This window comes from Phodopus roborovskii, unplaced genomic scaffold, assembly GCF_943737965.1.
Source record: "Phodopus roborovskii unplaced genomic scaffold, PHOROB, whole genome shotgun sequence".
NCBI classification, from domain to species: domain Eukaryota; kingdom Metazoa; phylum Chordata; class Mammalia; order Rodentia; family Cricetidae; genus Phodopus; species Phodopus roborovskii.
The window spans coordinates 22,919,538-22,934,485 of NW_026126514.1; the positions used below are offsets into that span (position 1 = coordinate 22,919,538).

At 37.7% G+C, this 14,948-nt stretch overlaps 1 protein-coding gene across 1 annotated transcript in view; it reads right to left on the minus strand.

The window, feature by feature from the left end:
* The window catches only part of Kcnh5 (potassium voltage-gated channel subfamily H member 5), a 283,311-nt gene that overhangs the window by 261,659 nt on the left and 6,704 nt on the right, over positions 1 to 14,948 (minus strand). Inside the window, exon 2 of the mRNA XM_051196001.1 lies at positions 296 to 419. Within this exon, the coding sequence (XP_051051958.1) occupies positions 296 to 419 (124 nt within the window). The remainder of the gene's footprint in view (positions 1 to 295; positions 420 to 14,948) is intronic.

Sequence of the window (14,948 nt, forward strand, 5' to 3'; positions counted from 1 at the left end):
TGGCTCCCTGATTCTGACTACACATGTGATCACCCAGTACCTGCGCTACCTCCCAGCTCATTAGAAGTGAGCAAACAAAGTGAATTGCTTCACTCATGAGTGAAACTCTTCCTTTGCAAAAATTATCAGAAACAGTTCTTAAAATACAATTTGTTGTTTCTAATTGAGCCTTTTTAAAAATATTTCTAACATAACTTTCATCAAGTCATAAGTATAAGTAAACACAGACCTCTCAGCTGCTCTCAGAATTTTATTCATATTTGAAAAAGATCCCAAAGTCATTCGACCCACATACCTGCAAGTGCTGCTTTTCTGCATGACGTCTGCTCGATGATACCCAGAGAGTTTACAAAAACCGTCATTACTGTAAACTACAGGCCAGTCCACAATCTGGGCGTTTCCCAGCAAGAAACTTGATTCTGAAGAAGAGAAAGAGAGATTTACTCAGCTTTGTTGAACAACTTTTGTCTTTCGAGTGATCAAAAAGGCAATGTTAAAAGACTGAAGAATGCCATGACTGCGTGCCATGAGACAAATAATACAACTTGCTCCGTAATCAACTAAGCATGTGCAGTAACTACAAGCTTTACATAACAAGCCAAAATCCCCACTGTAAACAATGCACAGCACCTCTTTGCATTCAAGTATCTTATGAATGAAGAATATGCTTAGTAGTAAGGAGTTGAAACAACTAAACGTGTGATAATTTATTAAGAGGGGCTGGAGTCACTTTTCCACAAGTCCAAAATATTGTTATTAGAACAGAGGCAAAATGCTATTAATGCATATATGATTTGATGGGACAAATACTTTGTTCATTACATTACTTAATCTTGAAAACTCAAATCTAAAATGACATTCAAGAGCCTTCTTTAAAAATGAGATCATTCAAATCTATCACTTCTGTACATGACACTGTATGCAGAAAATCTATGTATTCTATATAAAAGACATTGCTCCTCTATTTTACATAGAGAATAGGTTTGTTTGGAGCATAAAATCTGTTCAAAATAGTATATTTGAAAAATCCAACAGTTTCAGGCTGCAGCTTTGGCAATGTTAATGGTCTCATGATAATAAAATGAAAAAAGAATTCAAATAATACTAACAAAATTAAAAATAGTTTAAATAAATATCTTAAAAGAATAAAAAAAAGTAAAAGGAATAGTCTGCTTTAAAATCTACTATAAAATAATCTCCTTTGAGCTCATCTTCGGGTAGAATCTAAAAATAGAAATTAAATTATGAGTGGCAGGTTTGAAATCCTAACTCAGAATTGGTTCTCCCAAAAAACAACAATGCAATTCAACATCTACTGAGTAAAGCTGATATATGAAATGTGGGGCTCTGAATCAGATGTTGCAATGGAATAAAGGGTAAAAGAACATACCCTGTGTTCTTCTTATCAAGTTTACATATTAAGAACATAACTGAGCAGCAATAAAAATGATCTAGCAGAATAGATACTAAATCAAGCACGGGCATATGAGAAATGTCTTCTGAGGGTAATAGTGAAAAAAGATAAGTCCTCTAGGACAAGAGGTACTTTCCTTACTGTCCACTTTGAGAAGACTCCCGGAAGACACAGTTGATGAGGTGGGGGACCTTAAATGGGAAGTCACAGAAAACTAAGGAGTCCAAGGTCATAGATCTCATAGCACAAGTTATAAAAACACAGGTGGGAATTCAGCAGTCTTGAGAAAGACAAAAGTTTATCATACAAACCTCAAAGCAATCACCATAAGAGAAAGTATTGATAAGCTGGGCATGATCAAGATGCAAAACAACTCCCATCGAAGGACACTGTTAAGAAAATAAAATGAAAACCTACAGCCTGGGAGAAAATATTCATAAAAGAGATACCTGAAGTCCAATCCAAAATATACAGAGAATTCCCACAGAAGTCAAGCAGCCTGATTAAGAGCAGATGTCTCAGGTGTGCCACACACACTAGCACAGGTTCCCACTCACAAGACATGAGAAAAGTACAAACTAAGAGTATAATGATACCCCACCACTCACCCACCAGAGTAGCTACAACACTAATACTAAATTCACTGGTGAGAATCTGGGACCCCTGGACCTAGAAATAAATACAGAATGTTAAGAAAACACAAAATGTAATGACTACTTTAGAGCACAATTTCTTGCAGAGTTAAATATTCACCTGTAACCAGGAAGTTCACCCTACTTGTTTACTGAATGAAAGCATAGGTGAACAAAAAAGCCCACAAAATATTTCACATCAGATCCACTCATTGCAGTCAAACACTGGAAATAATGTAAATCAAGGGAATGGACTTTAAGTGGTGTCAAATTCCTACCAGGAACACTACTCTAAAATGGAACAAACCTCTGACACATGTCACAATGTGGGTTAACCTAAAAATATCATGGGAACAAAAAAGAAAAAGCAATCTATGTGAAATCTAAATACAGACAAAGCTGCAGTGGTGATCTCGAGCCTCACAATGGTTTCCTTTTCATTATGGTTGTAATGCATGATAAGGTGATGATCATGCTAATTATCCAGGACATTGATTTCTGAAGGGGATGAGGAGACAACAGGAAAGAGAAAAATCCTATCTGGGGGATGTAAGTGCTCACTATCCTGAGGTGAGATGCAGGTGTGTACATCTGTCCAAACTCACCATCCTGTACTGGTAAGCACATGTAACTGCACATCAGGTTAGGAAATACAGGAAGATAATACATCCTCTTTTCCCTGTGGTGCATCTTTAAAAAAAAAACTGACATTTGTGTTAAGCTTTCGTTATGAGAATAGTTAACAGTATCCCTCTGGAGAACCCAACTAGCATGATGAAGAAGATTAATTGATTTCTGGTAAGATGAGTCAGAAAGCATAAATTCCTCTTTAAGTGCACAGTGTTTCAATTATATATGGCATAGATTATAACCATCAAAAGTGATTTTCTTTCCTCTCTATTTCCTGTCTTAATTTATCCTGTTTTTCAGTCACATATTGACACCAGTGTCAGTTTGTCTTCAGGAAACAAAATCCCCTTTCATCCAGATCAGGAAGCCCAAATGCTTACATCATCAGATCTCAAATCCATTCCCAAACTTAACAAGCACCCCTCCTTCTAAATATAAACATACTTTTTCTTACTCCTAATGTCAAACTTAGAGCAGTTTCTTCATCAGTTCCCAAATATGCTCATCATCGATGCTAACTTTACTCAAAATACTTTTCCTATATCCCTTTGTCTGTGAAGCACTTACAGATCACCTCAGTTCTTCTTTCTCAATACCACATTCACTAAAGACTGCTCATACACATCCTCCAACTCCCACAAATCCTCTACTTACACACATTAAACAGGTAGCCAACATATATATACATACATATGTATATATATATGGATATATGTGAATATTCATACATATATGAACAATGTACATTCTTTTTTAAAGGGAAACTGTCATTTTCAGCAATGTGAGTGAATTTTGGTGACATCACATTAAGTAAAATAAGCCAAAGATAAACAAACATTGGCTGATTCCATTTACACATAAAGTATAAAATTTAAACACAGAGGGAAAAAGTGGTTCTAGTTACCAGGGACTGAAGGGTAGTGGAACTGGATGGATGTAGTCAAAGGGCACAAAATTATAGTTACCAATTAATAAGTTCAGGAGAACTACAGTTTCCATGGCAACCAGAGACACAGCAATATATTGTATATTTGAAAGTTGCAAAGGGAGTAGATTTTATTCACAATAACAAAAAAGATATGCAATGGAGTACATATGTTAGGTGGCTTGATTTAGCTTTTTTACAGTACACATATACTACAACATTATGTATTTACCATAAACATATACCATAAGATGTATACTTTTATTTGCCAATTTAAAAACAATTATTTCAATATAATGTTATGAATTGATTGAAAGGATTCCCAATGTCCTCAGAACAAGGATTCCATGCACTTTAAAAAAGATGAGAGGGAAAGAGGGAGGAAGAGAGGGAGGGAGAGAAGAAGGGAGGAAGAGAAGGAGGGAGGGAAGGAAAGGAGAAGGGAGAGAGGGAGGGAAAGAAGGGAGAGAGGGAAGAAAAGAAAACTGGGGTTGATATGTAAAATAAAAATAAAAATGGAAAAAGAGAATATACAAAAAGAAAAAAAAAAAGATGGAAATTTGAAACCCTAAGATTCTTGCTAAACTGGGCCTTTTTTTTCTCCCAGAAACATCTTTTTAAAAACCCATAGATTTCAAGCTTTTTGTAAACAGGAGTTCATTATAAGAAATGTTCACAAAGTATATGTCCACACAAGGACACAGCCCCAAAACTTTCTTAACCAACACTTACTACATGTTCTGTATTATTTTATAATCTATTTCAATTTTGAAGTGTGTTAAAATGCACTGAATCCATTTTATCCCACTTGGGTTGCATCTCAGAGATTTGAAAACATTGCCTTAAGCAACCCTCCAAAGGCCTTGCAGACCTCCCTATACAGTCTTATTTTCAAAACATCTGTTAGGTTTAGAACCAGAGCTCTACTTGTTCCTGTTGGCTCTGCCGTTTATAATGTCTTCCTGCGGCCACTCAACCATTCTTCACTGTGGTGCAATAGGAATGCCGAAAAACAGCTGCAGCTCAGCAGTCCAGCCATCACCACCCACTAGTGGTTGATGATAACAAAATATTTAACAAAGCAGCCAGGACAGGAGCCCTACCCTGTGGTGCACTGTTCAGGTAGCATCTTCGTTCTCATCTCTCTGATCATTCATCAGCAACAAGTCAGAGGTTCACAGAACCCAGGTCCCTGGGGTCAAAGGGCAGAAAGCAGAACACCTGTTCCCCAAATTCTAACTCTTGACTGTGGCTTGTACCTGGTCAAACTAAACTCTTTCTAGGGGAAACTATAAGTAGAAAAGTAGATAAACTACAGATGAAATAAAGGGTTGAAAGCAGCCCCCACAAGAAGGGGTTACTCCTCGTATTGGTCTGAAGACAGAGTTGTTTACATGAAAGAAATGAAAGTTTGAACCAAAAGTGGGCAGTGGATGTTTTTCATTGTTTCAAATCCTTTTTCAAAATATCTACTTGAGTTCCATCAATAACATTGAATATTTTAAGATATTTCATAGGTACACACTAGTCTTTGCTCACACGGTCAATCAGAACTAATAAACACAAAAATAATTTAAGACCATCGTAAGGTTTTTCAATAGTCTAGGAGATGTGTCTTCTGTTAATCTTTGTGCTACAAATTTGAGACTAGCCATGTAGACTATGAGAGCATAATAATCAGATTAAGTCATTTCCCATCCCTTCCTGCTGGGTCTTAACAATACACTGTGGTCTTATGGAGGACAGCTGAAAGGACTATTATTATCATTTCTGAATAGTCTATAAACCCACAACTGAACATATTTGTCATATTGCTCATATAAGTATTCATCAACTGCTAAACATTCACAACAATCCAAGTTCCACTGATCATTCTGTCACAATACATTCTCCACATTCAGATCAATTCTCAACATCACCAAGAGAGTAATGTGGAAAACCTTGGATTTCAATAAATCATCAGTTTCTACATATACAAATTAACGATAGTTATAAGCACATCTTTGGGTAATTATGGAGTCTAATGATGAGTAATATAAGCAAAGTCTTTATAAACTATCAGAGCAAAAAAATTTAATAAAATATTATAGTGAACTGTCTGCAAGATTTTTTTCACAACTGTGTCATCATGTTTAGGGGATGTGTGAGCACCCACATGTGCCAACACAGAACTCACACACACACACACACACACACACACACACACACACACAAAAAAAAAAAAAAAAAAAAAAAAAAAAAACAGTTCTTCATTCTTCATGTTGGACACAAATGGAAACCTGCACACTTATGTCTGGGAGAGGAAAATTAGAAAGTGAAGCACTAAACAGTGAGAAATAGATACAGCTAAGTCAGATGGAAGTTGCTGAGTTCATTTTACAAATTCGCATATGCATTAGCCAAAACATTGTGTGTATATACAATGTTCATATTATTATCTCCCTTAAGTCATACATTTCTTATTCCAACAAATGAGAAATCTGATCTCATTAATAAATACTAAGAACAAGAGAGCAAATTTAATTAAAATTACTTCCCAGAAAATTTTAATTTCTTTCAGCTTTAAAGCAGAAATTTGATTAGAAAGGAATAACTCTCTGCAAAGGAGACAAGCTAGAATTTAGAAGGTGGGAAAATCCTAGAGTGTCAGCAGCATGATGCGGTTAAGGAGATTTCCCAGAATTCTAAGTGACCATCATCGTAGTCATCAGCCAGTCTTGACACATTGGTAGATGCTTGGATAGATTTCTACAAAGAATTGGGGATTGGAAATACAAGCTAGCTTCCTCTAAATGGCGATGTACAATAAAGCAATCAAGTTTGCAACGTGTATTAGAAGCTTAAAACCCAAATCATAGGCTCTTGATTCAAAAATGATTTTTAAGGGCCATTAGAAAAGTTTAAAACTATTTTAATGTGTTACATATGTACAAGGGGAATGAGAAGGAAAGAGAAAATGCTTACATAGCTACCAGAAACTGAAAAGGGAGAGTGGTGGACAAAAGAACACAGAAGGTGGACTTGGACATTCTAAGTTCTGGTGCTCTATTGCAAGATGAGAAAATAGCACACTGTTGTTTTAAAAAAAAAATTAGTAAGAGAGAAGAATTTTGATGTTCTTATCCCACAGAGAAGACAAATATTTGAGATGATGAATAGTCATTAGACTGAGTTGATCATCCTACAATGTGTACATGCATCAAGACATCCTATTGGCCACATAAACACATACACAAAATTTATAAATTAAAAGCAAATATGAAAAATTATAAATGTCTTTTAGGGATATCTTGGTTCCACTTTGACTCAAGGAGCTTCAAATTAGGAACCTAATGGTTGTTCATTCCAGATCTCACACCCTGGAGTTTCTGGTTTAGTTAGTTTGGAAAAGGAACCCCCAAGCATTGGTATTTATTTTTAAATTTTCCCAAGGGGTTTTAATGTGCAGGGATGGAGCCATACTCATCTTGTGTAATAACTCCTGAATTCTGGCAGCTGCAATAGAATCTTGTCCCAGGTGTCAAAAGTAGAGATTGCCAGATCGTAATGTAGAGGCACTGAACTGACTCCCTCGGGGTAGAATTCAAAAACACAGCCCGAGCGATAAGCCTTCTGCTCAACAAAGTCTGGGACACTTTAATCTGGTCCCTCACCTCTCAAAGCCTGCACCAGAATCACTTGGTAGTTAATAGCAACACAGCCTCTGGGACCTACCCGAGACCTTCTGAGTCAAACATGTGGTTTGAAAAGATCCTAGGATGAATCCTGAGAGTAAGATAGATTGTGCCTGTCTTGTGCATCTTCTCCTTCCTTTTCTACAAATGGAAAGGCAGGCCCAGAAAGTTATAAGACTCAGCTGATGAACACAGGAAAAAGGAGTCTGGGAGCCGGAAATCCGACTCTGATCTCTCCCTGTATTTCTGAACAGGGATTTGAGCGCTTGCTTTGCGCGATTCCATTTTAGTATAACACTTCTTCACAGAATGACTTCTTCAGGCAACAGGAAAATAACCACATGTGAGTTCACACTACTAACTACTACATATTAATCCCATTTGTAAAGGTCAGGAATCTATGCTGACAGAAAATCCTAGACAAAGAAAGATCAAAAGCAGTCAAAGAAATGCCATAAAGTCACTTTCCTTTTCTTTCTACAGAAGTTCTGGAGCAGGGAAATGGCTTTCCTCTGGGCTGCTCCAACAAGATTTGAGGTTTTACAATGTTATTGTTTTGGTTTTTTATGAAAACTATACTCTTTTTAGATCTAGAAATTGCAGGACAGTAACTATTGGAACAGGACAGAGAACAGGAAGTGGAGAGAAGAAGATGGAAAGAAACAAACTTGGAGTCATATAAGATGAAAACATGCAGGTTATCTAAGGTATCTAAAGATTATAGTTACTGCTACTGTACAGCAATCTAAAATTCCTAAGATTTTAGCTCTTATCATAAAAGATAAAGATTGTCACTATGAGAAACAATGGACAAGTTAATTTTCCTGACTTTTCTGATGCTCTGAGTATGTGTATGGATGTCAAAACCTTAGCATGCACACACACACACACACACACACACACACACACACACACAATACAAATATATATATATATGTATATATACATATTTTTAAATCTTGCATATCTTAAATATATACAATACTTTTTAAAGAGACACAATAGAAACTGATGATAAAATGCCTTTTGGAGGATTAAACCACTGTTCTTTCTCACTCTCAACTTTTTATGCAAATTACCTTTGAGAGAAGTATTTCGGGGTATCAGCACGAATTTTCAAATATTTTAGGAAGTAATAATACAACCAAATGAAGTCAAGGATATTGAGGGAGAAAGAAGACATGAGTGGAGGTGGGAAAGGACTTTATAAGAAGAAGAAAATACTTTCACTATTGTACAATTTTTTTCTGAGGTCTACAGCAGCTAGTGAGAAAAGCCAACAGGGTATCTGTCTAAATATATTCATTTAGTCCTTACTGAAGAGGCATTCCTCCTAGGAAACTGTGCAGTAATTCCAAAATGAGGCTAGGGAGGCAGCTCGGCCAGTGAAATACTTCCAGTACAAGAATAATCACCTGAGTCAGAGCTCACATTAAAGAACTCGGGGCAGCAGCACACTTTTAATCCCAGCTCACAGCAAGGGCCAGGGCTGAGAGTGAGAACAGGAGGAGGGGTAGGAAGAAGGGACATATGAGGTAGGAGGTTCTAAGTGGGAAGGTGAAATGTGAAACTTCCAGTTTCCCACCTCAAAGAAAATGTCCCTATTTCCCTCTGCACACTTCTGAGCCACATGCCCATAAGTCATCCTCCACACCTGCCCACTCAGGACACTAACTTACAGCTAAGTCCTGATCATTCTAGGTATTGGATATGTATTGGATACATCGCTTTCTGTGCATCTCCACTGCTACTCTCCCAGGCCAAAAGACCACCCCCTCTTGCTTGGACCATTGCAGTGACAATCTAGTTCACTCCAGCTTTTACTCCTTCTCCCTTCAGCCCTCATACAAGCAGCACTGTGTTCAGGAAATCTGTCCTGGGCTCTCTAGATAGGTCCCCAATTGCTTTTCCCAGTTTTACCCACTGTCATCCAACTGTATTGGTCTTGAAGCTTCACAAATGTACCTATCCATTCCCCCTTTTTCTGCTTGGAACTGCCTCATTTTCATTTTATCTATAATATTCTTCCCTGTTGCCTCTTATCACCTTAACAGCACTTCCTTACTCAGGTCTCCCCAAAACTGCCGTCCAACAAAGTCCCTGTTACTTATGATCTCAGCACTCTCTCCTTGGCCTTTAAGATGCCTAGCACAGTCTCTGCTTAGACGATGTCCTCTGTGCTTTTGTTGCATATATGTCTCCCCTTTCAGTCTCTGAGATCAAGGTGCACATTAGTGTGTTCATCATTACACACCCAACAATCTTTGCTGGGAGAATCAAATTCCAGTTCCTATTGCTATTAAGACGGTCAGTAAACAATTGCAAAGCAATGTTTAGATGTTATCTAGACAGTACATAAGGACTTAGCTAGACCTGTTTCTTCCAAAAAAATACTGTATTATTAACAATAATTAGTAATGATAACAGATGAGCTTAAGTAGACTTCCTGCACTTTAAATAACATCTGAAAACTTACGAACCTGAGTCAGGGAGCCAATGTTACTTTTCTGAGCTTGTCTTCTGGGTAAGTGATATTTATAGACATATTTAAGTTTCATGTGGCAGCAACAAAAAAATCCCCTGTAGCATACATAGCACATTTTATTTGGGTTAAACAAAATCTTGATACATATGGCTACTTTAAAAAGGCATAACTAGTTTCTCCCACTTCCTCTATCTCCTGTCTTTGTCCTTTATCCCTGTCCTCTGTCACTCTATAGAAAATAAATCTCCTGTGGTCTAAGAAAAAAGGCATAACTAATTTATATGAAGTGTTCCCATCTATAGTGTTGATTTCTGGTATATGCATTCCCCATTTCTATAAAAGGCTGGTATCTTTTATGTCCTTACAAAATAGTCCTTTTCTTACAATTCTATAACTGTACATCAATGTGTAGACGCACACACTTCATACTTTCAAAAATGACTCTAATTATTATATAATAATAATGGCAACATTAAGCAGACCATTACTGTGGGAGTTTGAAATGTGCAAAAAAAATCTGTTAATTTATTCAAACGTGTTCAGCTGTCATCAAAGACAAAAATATGACTCTACGTTTCATCTTCTTCAAGATCAAAGGTACATTTTCAAGTTCCTGTGTTTCTTTGATGGCATTAATTTCATCATTCTCCACCTAGTGAAAGTGGATCAGAAAGCAGGAGCTATTGCAGCATATATTCTTACAGTTCTGCTGCTAAAAACAATAGAAATGTTACAGAAGATATTTTTCCCCAAAACGTTCAGCAATTGAATTTGTACTTATATGTGTTATATGCAGGCATGCTCCCATGAGTGTGCATGTTAAGCTAAAGATCAATGTGACATAGAGGAAGTCTCTACCACTCTCCATGTTCTGTTATAAAGATGGGGTGTCTCACTGAACTTGCTTGCTGTTTCTCTAGACTGGCTGGCCAACAAGCTCACAAGGATCTACTTGTGTCTGCCCTCTGCCCAGTGCTGGGATTACATGTGCAAGGCCATTCACATCTCTATGGTTGCCAGAGATCCAAACTTGGATCCTTCTGCTTGTATAACAAGCATTTTACTCACTGGGCCATTGCTCCTGTCCAGTTTCCACTTTAAACAGTAATGTTTTGCTTATAAAACACATTTATAAACATTATGCTGGTCAGAATCATTAGAGCAAACACAACCGCAATGACTGCCTGCATGAATCACAGACCAACAAAACGTGGAAAACAGTCACCTTGATGTAGTTAATGACAAATTGTTGCTGAATCCCATTGCAATGAAATTTCTTAAAATGCCTAAAGTTTTAGACATCCACTAGCTATATAATCTCAGGGAATAAAAGCTAATCCAGTCAAAATGTGTTTATCGGGAGAGAAATGCATTACTTATTTAATACTCAATACTTCATTTTGAAGCTTACAAATATACAATTTTTCTTTTTTTTTTTTTACAAACAACCAACATCTTCTCTGGAGGGAAGATGTCTCATTTGCACACATGGTAAAGAAACAAACACACATATAAACACACACAACAAGAAGTTGTCCAAGTTTGGATTCTACTGCTGTTATAAATACCAGGATAAAAAGGAACTCAGGGAGTAAAGGGTTTATCTTACATTAAACAGCGCACCCTGGAAAGAAATCAGTGCAGGAACTTAAGGCAGGAACTGAAGCAGAGACCACAGAGGATGCTGCATTCTAGCTTGTTCACTGGACTGCCATCCAGCTGCCTTTCTTTTCCCTTGAAGAACCTCCTGCCCAGTGCTGACACTGCCCCCAGTGAACTGGGTCTCCTTTATCAATCATAAACCAAGCAAATGTCCCTACATACAAATGTTCCTGTAGGTCAATCTGATGGAGGCATTTTCTCATCTGAAGTTCCCGCTTTCCAGATGTCTCAAGTTGACAAAAACCAAGTAGCACAGTAGGCTTTACAGGGTACATTACAACACAATTTTCTAAGACTTTGTCCTGGCTTTTTGTTTCTGATTGTGTGTGTGTGTGTGTGTGTGTGTGTGTGTGTGTGTGTGTGTGTGTGTGTGTTTCATTCTGCACTTTATGCAACAGAAGCTAGTTTAAGGGAACAATGAATATCTACAGTTAACTCATTTTCCTGCCTGGGCCATTTTCACAGACTGGTTACACAGAGATGGGAGTTTCTGTTGTCTCTTCTGACATCTCTTGAGTATGTCCAGATACTGAAGAGCATACCTAGGTACAGGAGCAATCCAGACTGACACTTCTCTTACTCTAAGCAATACGCTGATGTTTGGATGTTCCTAGGGGATACACAGGTGTCATATTTGTTCATTTGTCTGGTGGGATTTGCCTACAAGTTAGGAAAGTTTTGATAAAGTGAGTCGAATAGTTTGCTTCATTTGGGGCAACAAAAAAAGGTAGAGAAATCTCCTATGTCTTACCTTATCCAAAAAAGAATTTGAAAAAGTAAGTCTGTGGCAAGCCCTTCCTTTGAGGTGCAGTGTAAGATCTGGGACATGTGTGTCCTCCTATCCCCTCAGCAGCCCTTCTGGGATAAAATCCCCAGTGAACCACTATGGAGGGAGGCCAGGGAATGATAGGGAGAGTGAGACATAAAATTATCAGCTACCCTGAAGAGGGTTCTCCCAGAACAGTCAGGTTGTTTGAGGGATGGATGAAAGTCTCCCTAATTTGGTCCTCACTCCCAGAAGCCTTGTTTCTGAGTTTAGTTAATGAGGCTTTCTCCTTTGGGGGCTGTACATATGATGTGGAGCACATAGAAAGTTAGCTGTGGTCTGAGTCTGTTCAGTGATGTCCCTAAGTTTACTCTCTGTGCACACAATATCCTTAGAAGCTAACAAAAGAAATAGGTGAAAACAAACTTTTACCCCTTAGGTTTTATCATATCCTTGGAGAGTAAAGCTAACAGTATACTGAATGGGAAAGCAAATGTAAACCTAAGGTCTTTAAGCAGCAGGACAATATATATGGTCTTAGACTGTCATGAGAAAATTCCAGAGAAAATTGATCAATTTAAGACCAAAAATAAATAAATTCAGGTCTGGCCAGTTTGGATGACGTGTGAGAAGAACAAGAAGGGAACTCCAGATGTCACAGCCCACACAGGACAAAAAAGACAGAGATCCAACCTCGGCTTCAGACAAGACTGCTATGCAAAGTGAAATGAGGACAAGCAAAGGAAAGGTGGAGGGAGGAACAGTAGGCCCTGGGGGTGTAGAAGGACAGGGAGGGATGAGGGCACGGAGATGGGGTCTAGTGTAAAGGGAGAGAGGGTATGTAAAGTTGTAAAAGGAAATGGGAATCTGTGTGTGAAGAGGATGTGGGGATGCTTGGGAGCTGTAAGTTATCAGTGGAAAAGAGATATAGAAGGAAATGGAAACTCAAAATTAAGGACATTAACCACAGATGAGATGTCCAACGATTTAAATAAGAATTAGCAGCACCACACACTGCTTTCTGGGGGCTCGGTGCTGCTCTCGCATTTGCACATATTACCTTCTTTAACCTTCATTCTAACCACACATACCTTGTCCTGTTACTACTTGTGAGAACACAAAGGTATAGATAAGGTGATGAAGTCATAACCAATATGCACTTTCTCATCACTGGGAAGAAAAAAGAAAATAAAGAGAAACACCACTGTGACACTGTTCTGGATCACTTCCTAGCACATAGTAGATATTCGGTAAGATTCTGTTGTGTAGTCGAATAATTCACTACAAATGGCATAAAGGTTGAGCAGAGAGGTAGTTACTATCTTTAGGGAACTTATTCTCAGATTATACAATCCCCAGTATAGAACCCCACTATCCTTACAATGCTATAAGATACACAAAATAAATTCTGTGTGCTTTAATTTATCCCCCAAATAAAAGAGAAGTGCCTAGACAGAAAGGACTGAGAAAAAAGTTAAGCCTTCCCCATAATGCAAGACAGTTGATCAATGTTTAGTTACATTTGGCAATCAGCAGCTGGCTTGCTGGATTGTAAGCTGTGTCGACCATCAGTAAAGCTCTCTGCAACAGGCAAAGATTGATTTCCAAAGACAAAACATGCCATCAATAACTCCTAACTGCAGGGTTGTTCAAAATAATTTAATTAGAATATGAAAATTGGCAAGCAGGTCTTTCTAATATAAAATAGTCCAGCCCCTCAGCCACCTGGAGATATAAATGAAAATGCTAGAGAATATTTTATTTACTCATCAAGTTGGACTAGGGTACAAGCATGCTCTCGTGGGTACCAGTGATGTGCCCCATGATGTATGATTTCTGTTTTCAGAGACACACATCTTCAGCTACATAATTACTTAGCCAACTCACTTCATGAACTAATTCAGAACTATTTGAAAAACCAATTGTTAACTTGGTTACTTTAGGAGCAAAATCAAATTGCACTTATACAACAAGCCTTTTTCTGTGTGTAGCACAGAGGAGATCAGGAAACGACTGGATGTATTCTTGAGGACTAGCATGATGTCCCTATGTGACCTTATATGCTCATCATTATAGCTGTAGACTTCTAGGATTCTGTATATAAGCTCAGAGCTCAGACTTCTTACTTCTCAAAGATTGTAGGAATTTACACTTAATAGTTACATTTCTCTGTTTGGACCAGATCCCCTAAAAAGAACCAAAAACAGCTTCAATAAAATTTCAAATTGCTTTTTTAAATAATTTGTTTATTTTTATTTTATATGCATTGGTGTTTTGCCTGCATGCATACCTGTGTGAGGGTGTCAGATCTCCTGGAACTAGAATTACTAACAGTTGTGAGCTGCCACATGGGTGCTGGGAATTAAACCAAGGTCCTCTAGAAAAGCAGCCAGTGCTCTTAACCATTGAGCCATCTCTTCAGCCCATTGAACCATTGTTCATTTCTGTTTTATCTTGTCTATTAATTTTCTTCTTTCTTTCCATGTGAAAATTTAGTATTACAAAGCTACACTACACTGCAGACAAATGCTTTAGGTTCTAGTATCCATATATAACCAAATGCTAAAGACAATGTCTGATACACTAATTTATTATGTTAAAAATCACAGCTGTCTTAACTTGATCAAATATTTCAACATTTGGCCTCTGACACTGGTAGTGCAGGCTGATCAACAGGAAACCGAACCTGTCAGAGTAATGCATTCCCAATCATGCCTCTTGGAGTTTAATAACTTGGAGAACTTTGAAGATAATTTGTTT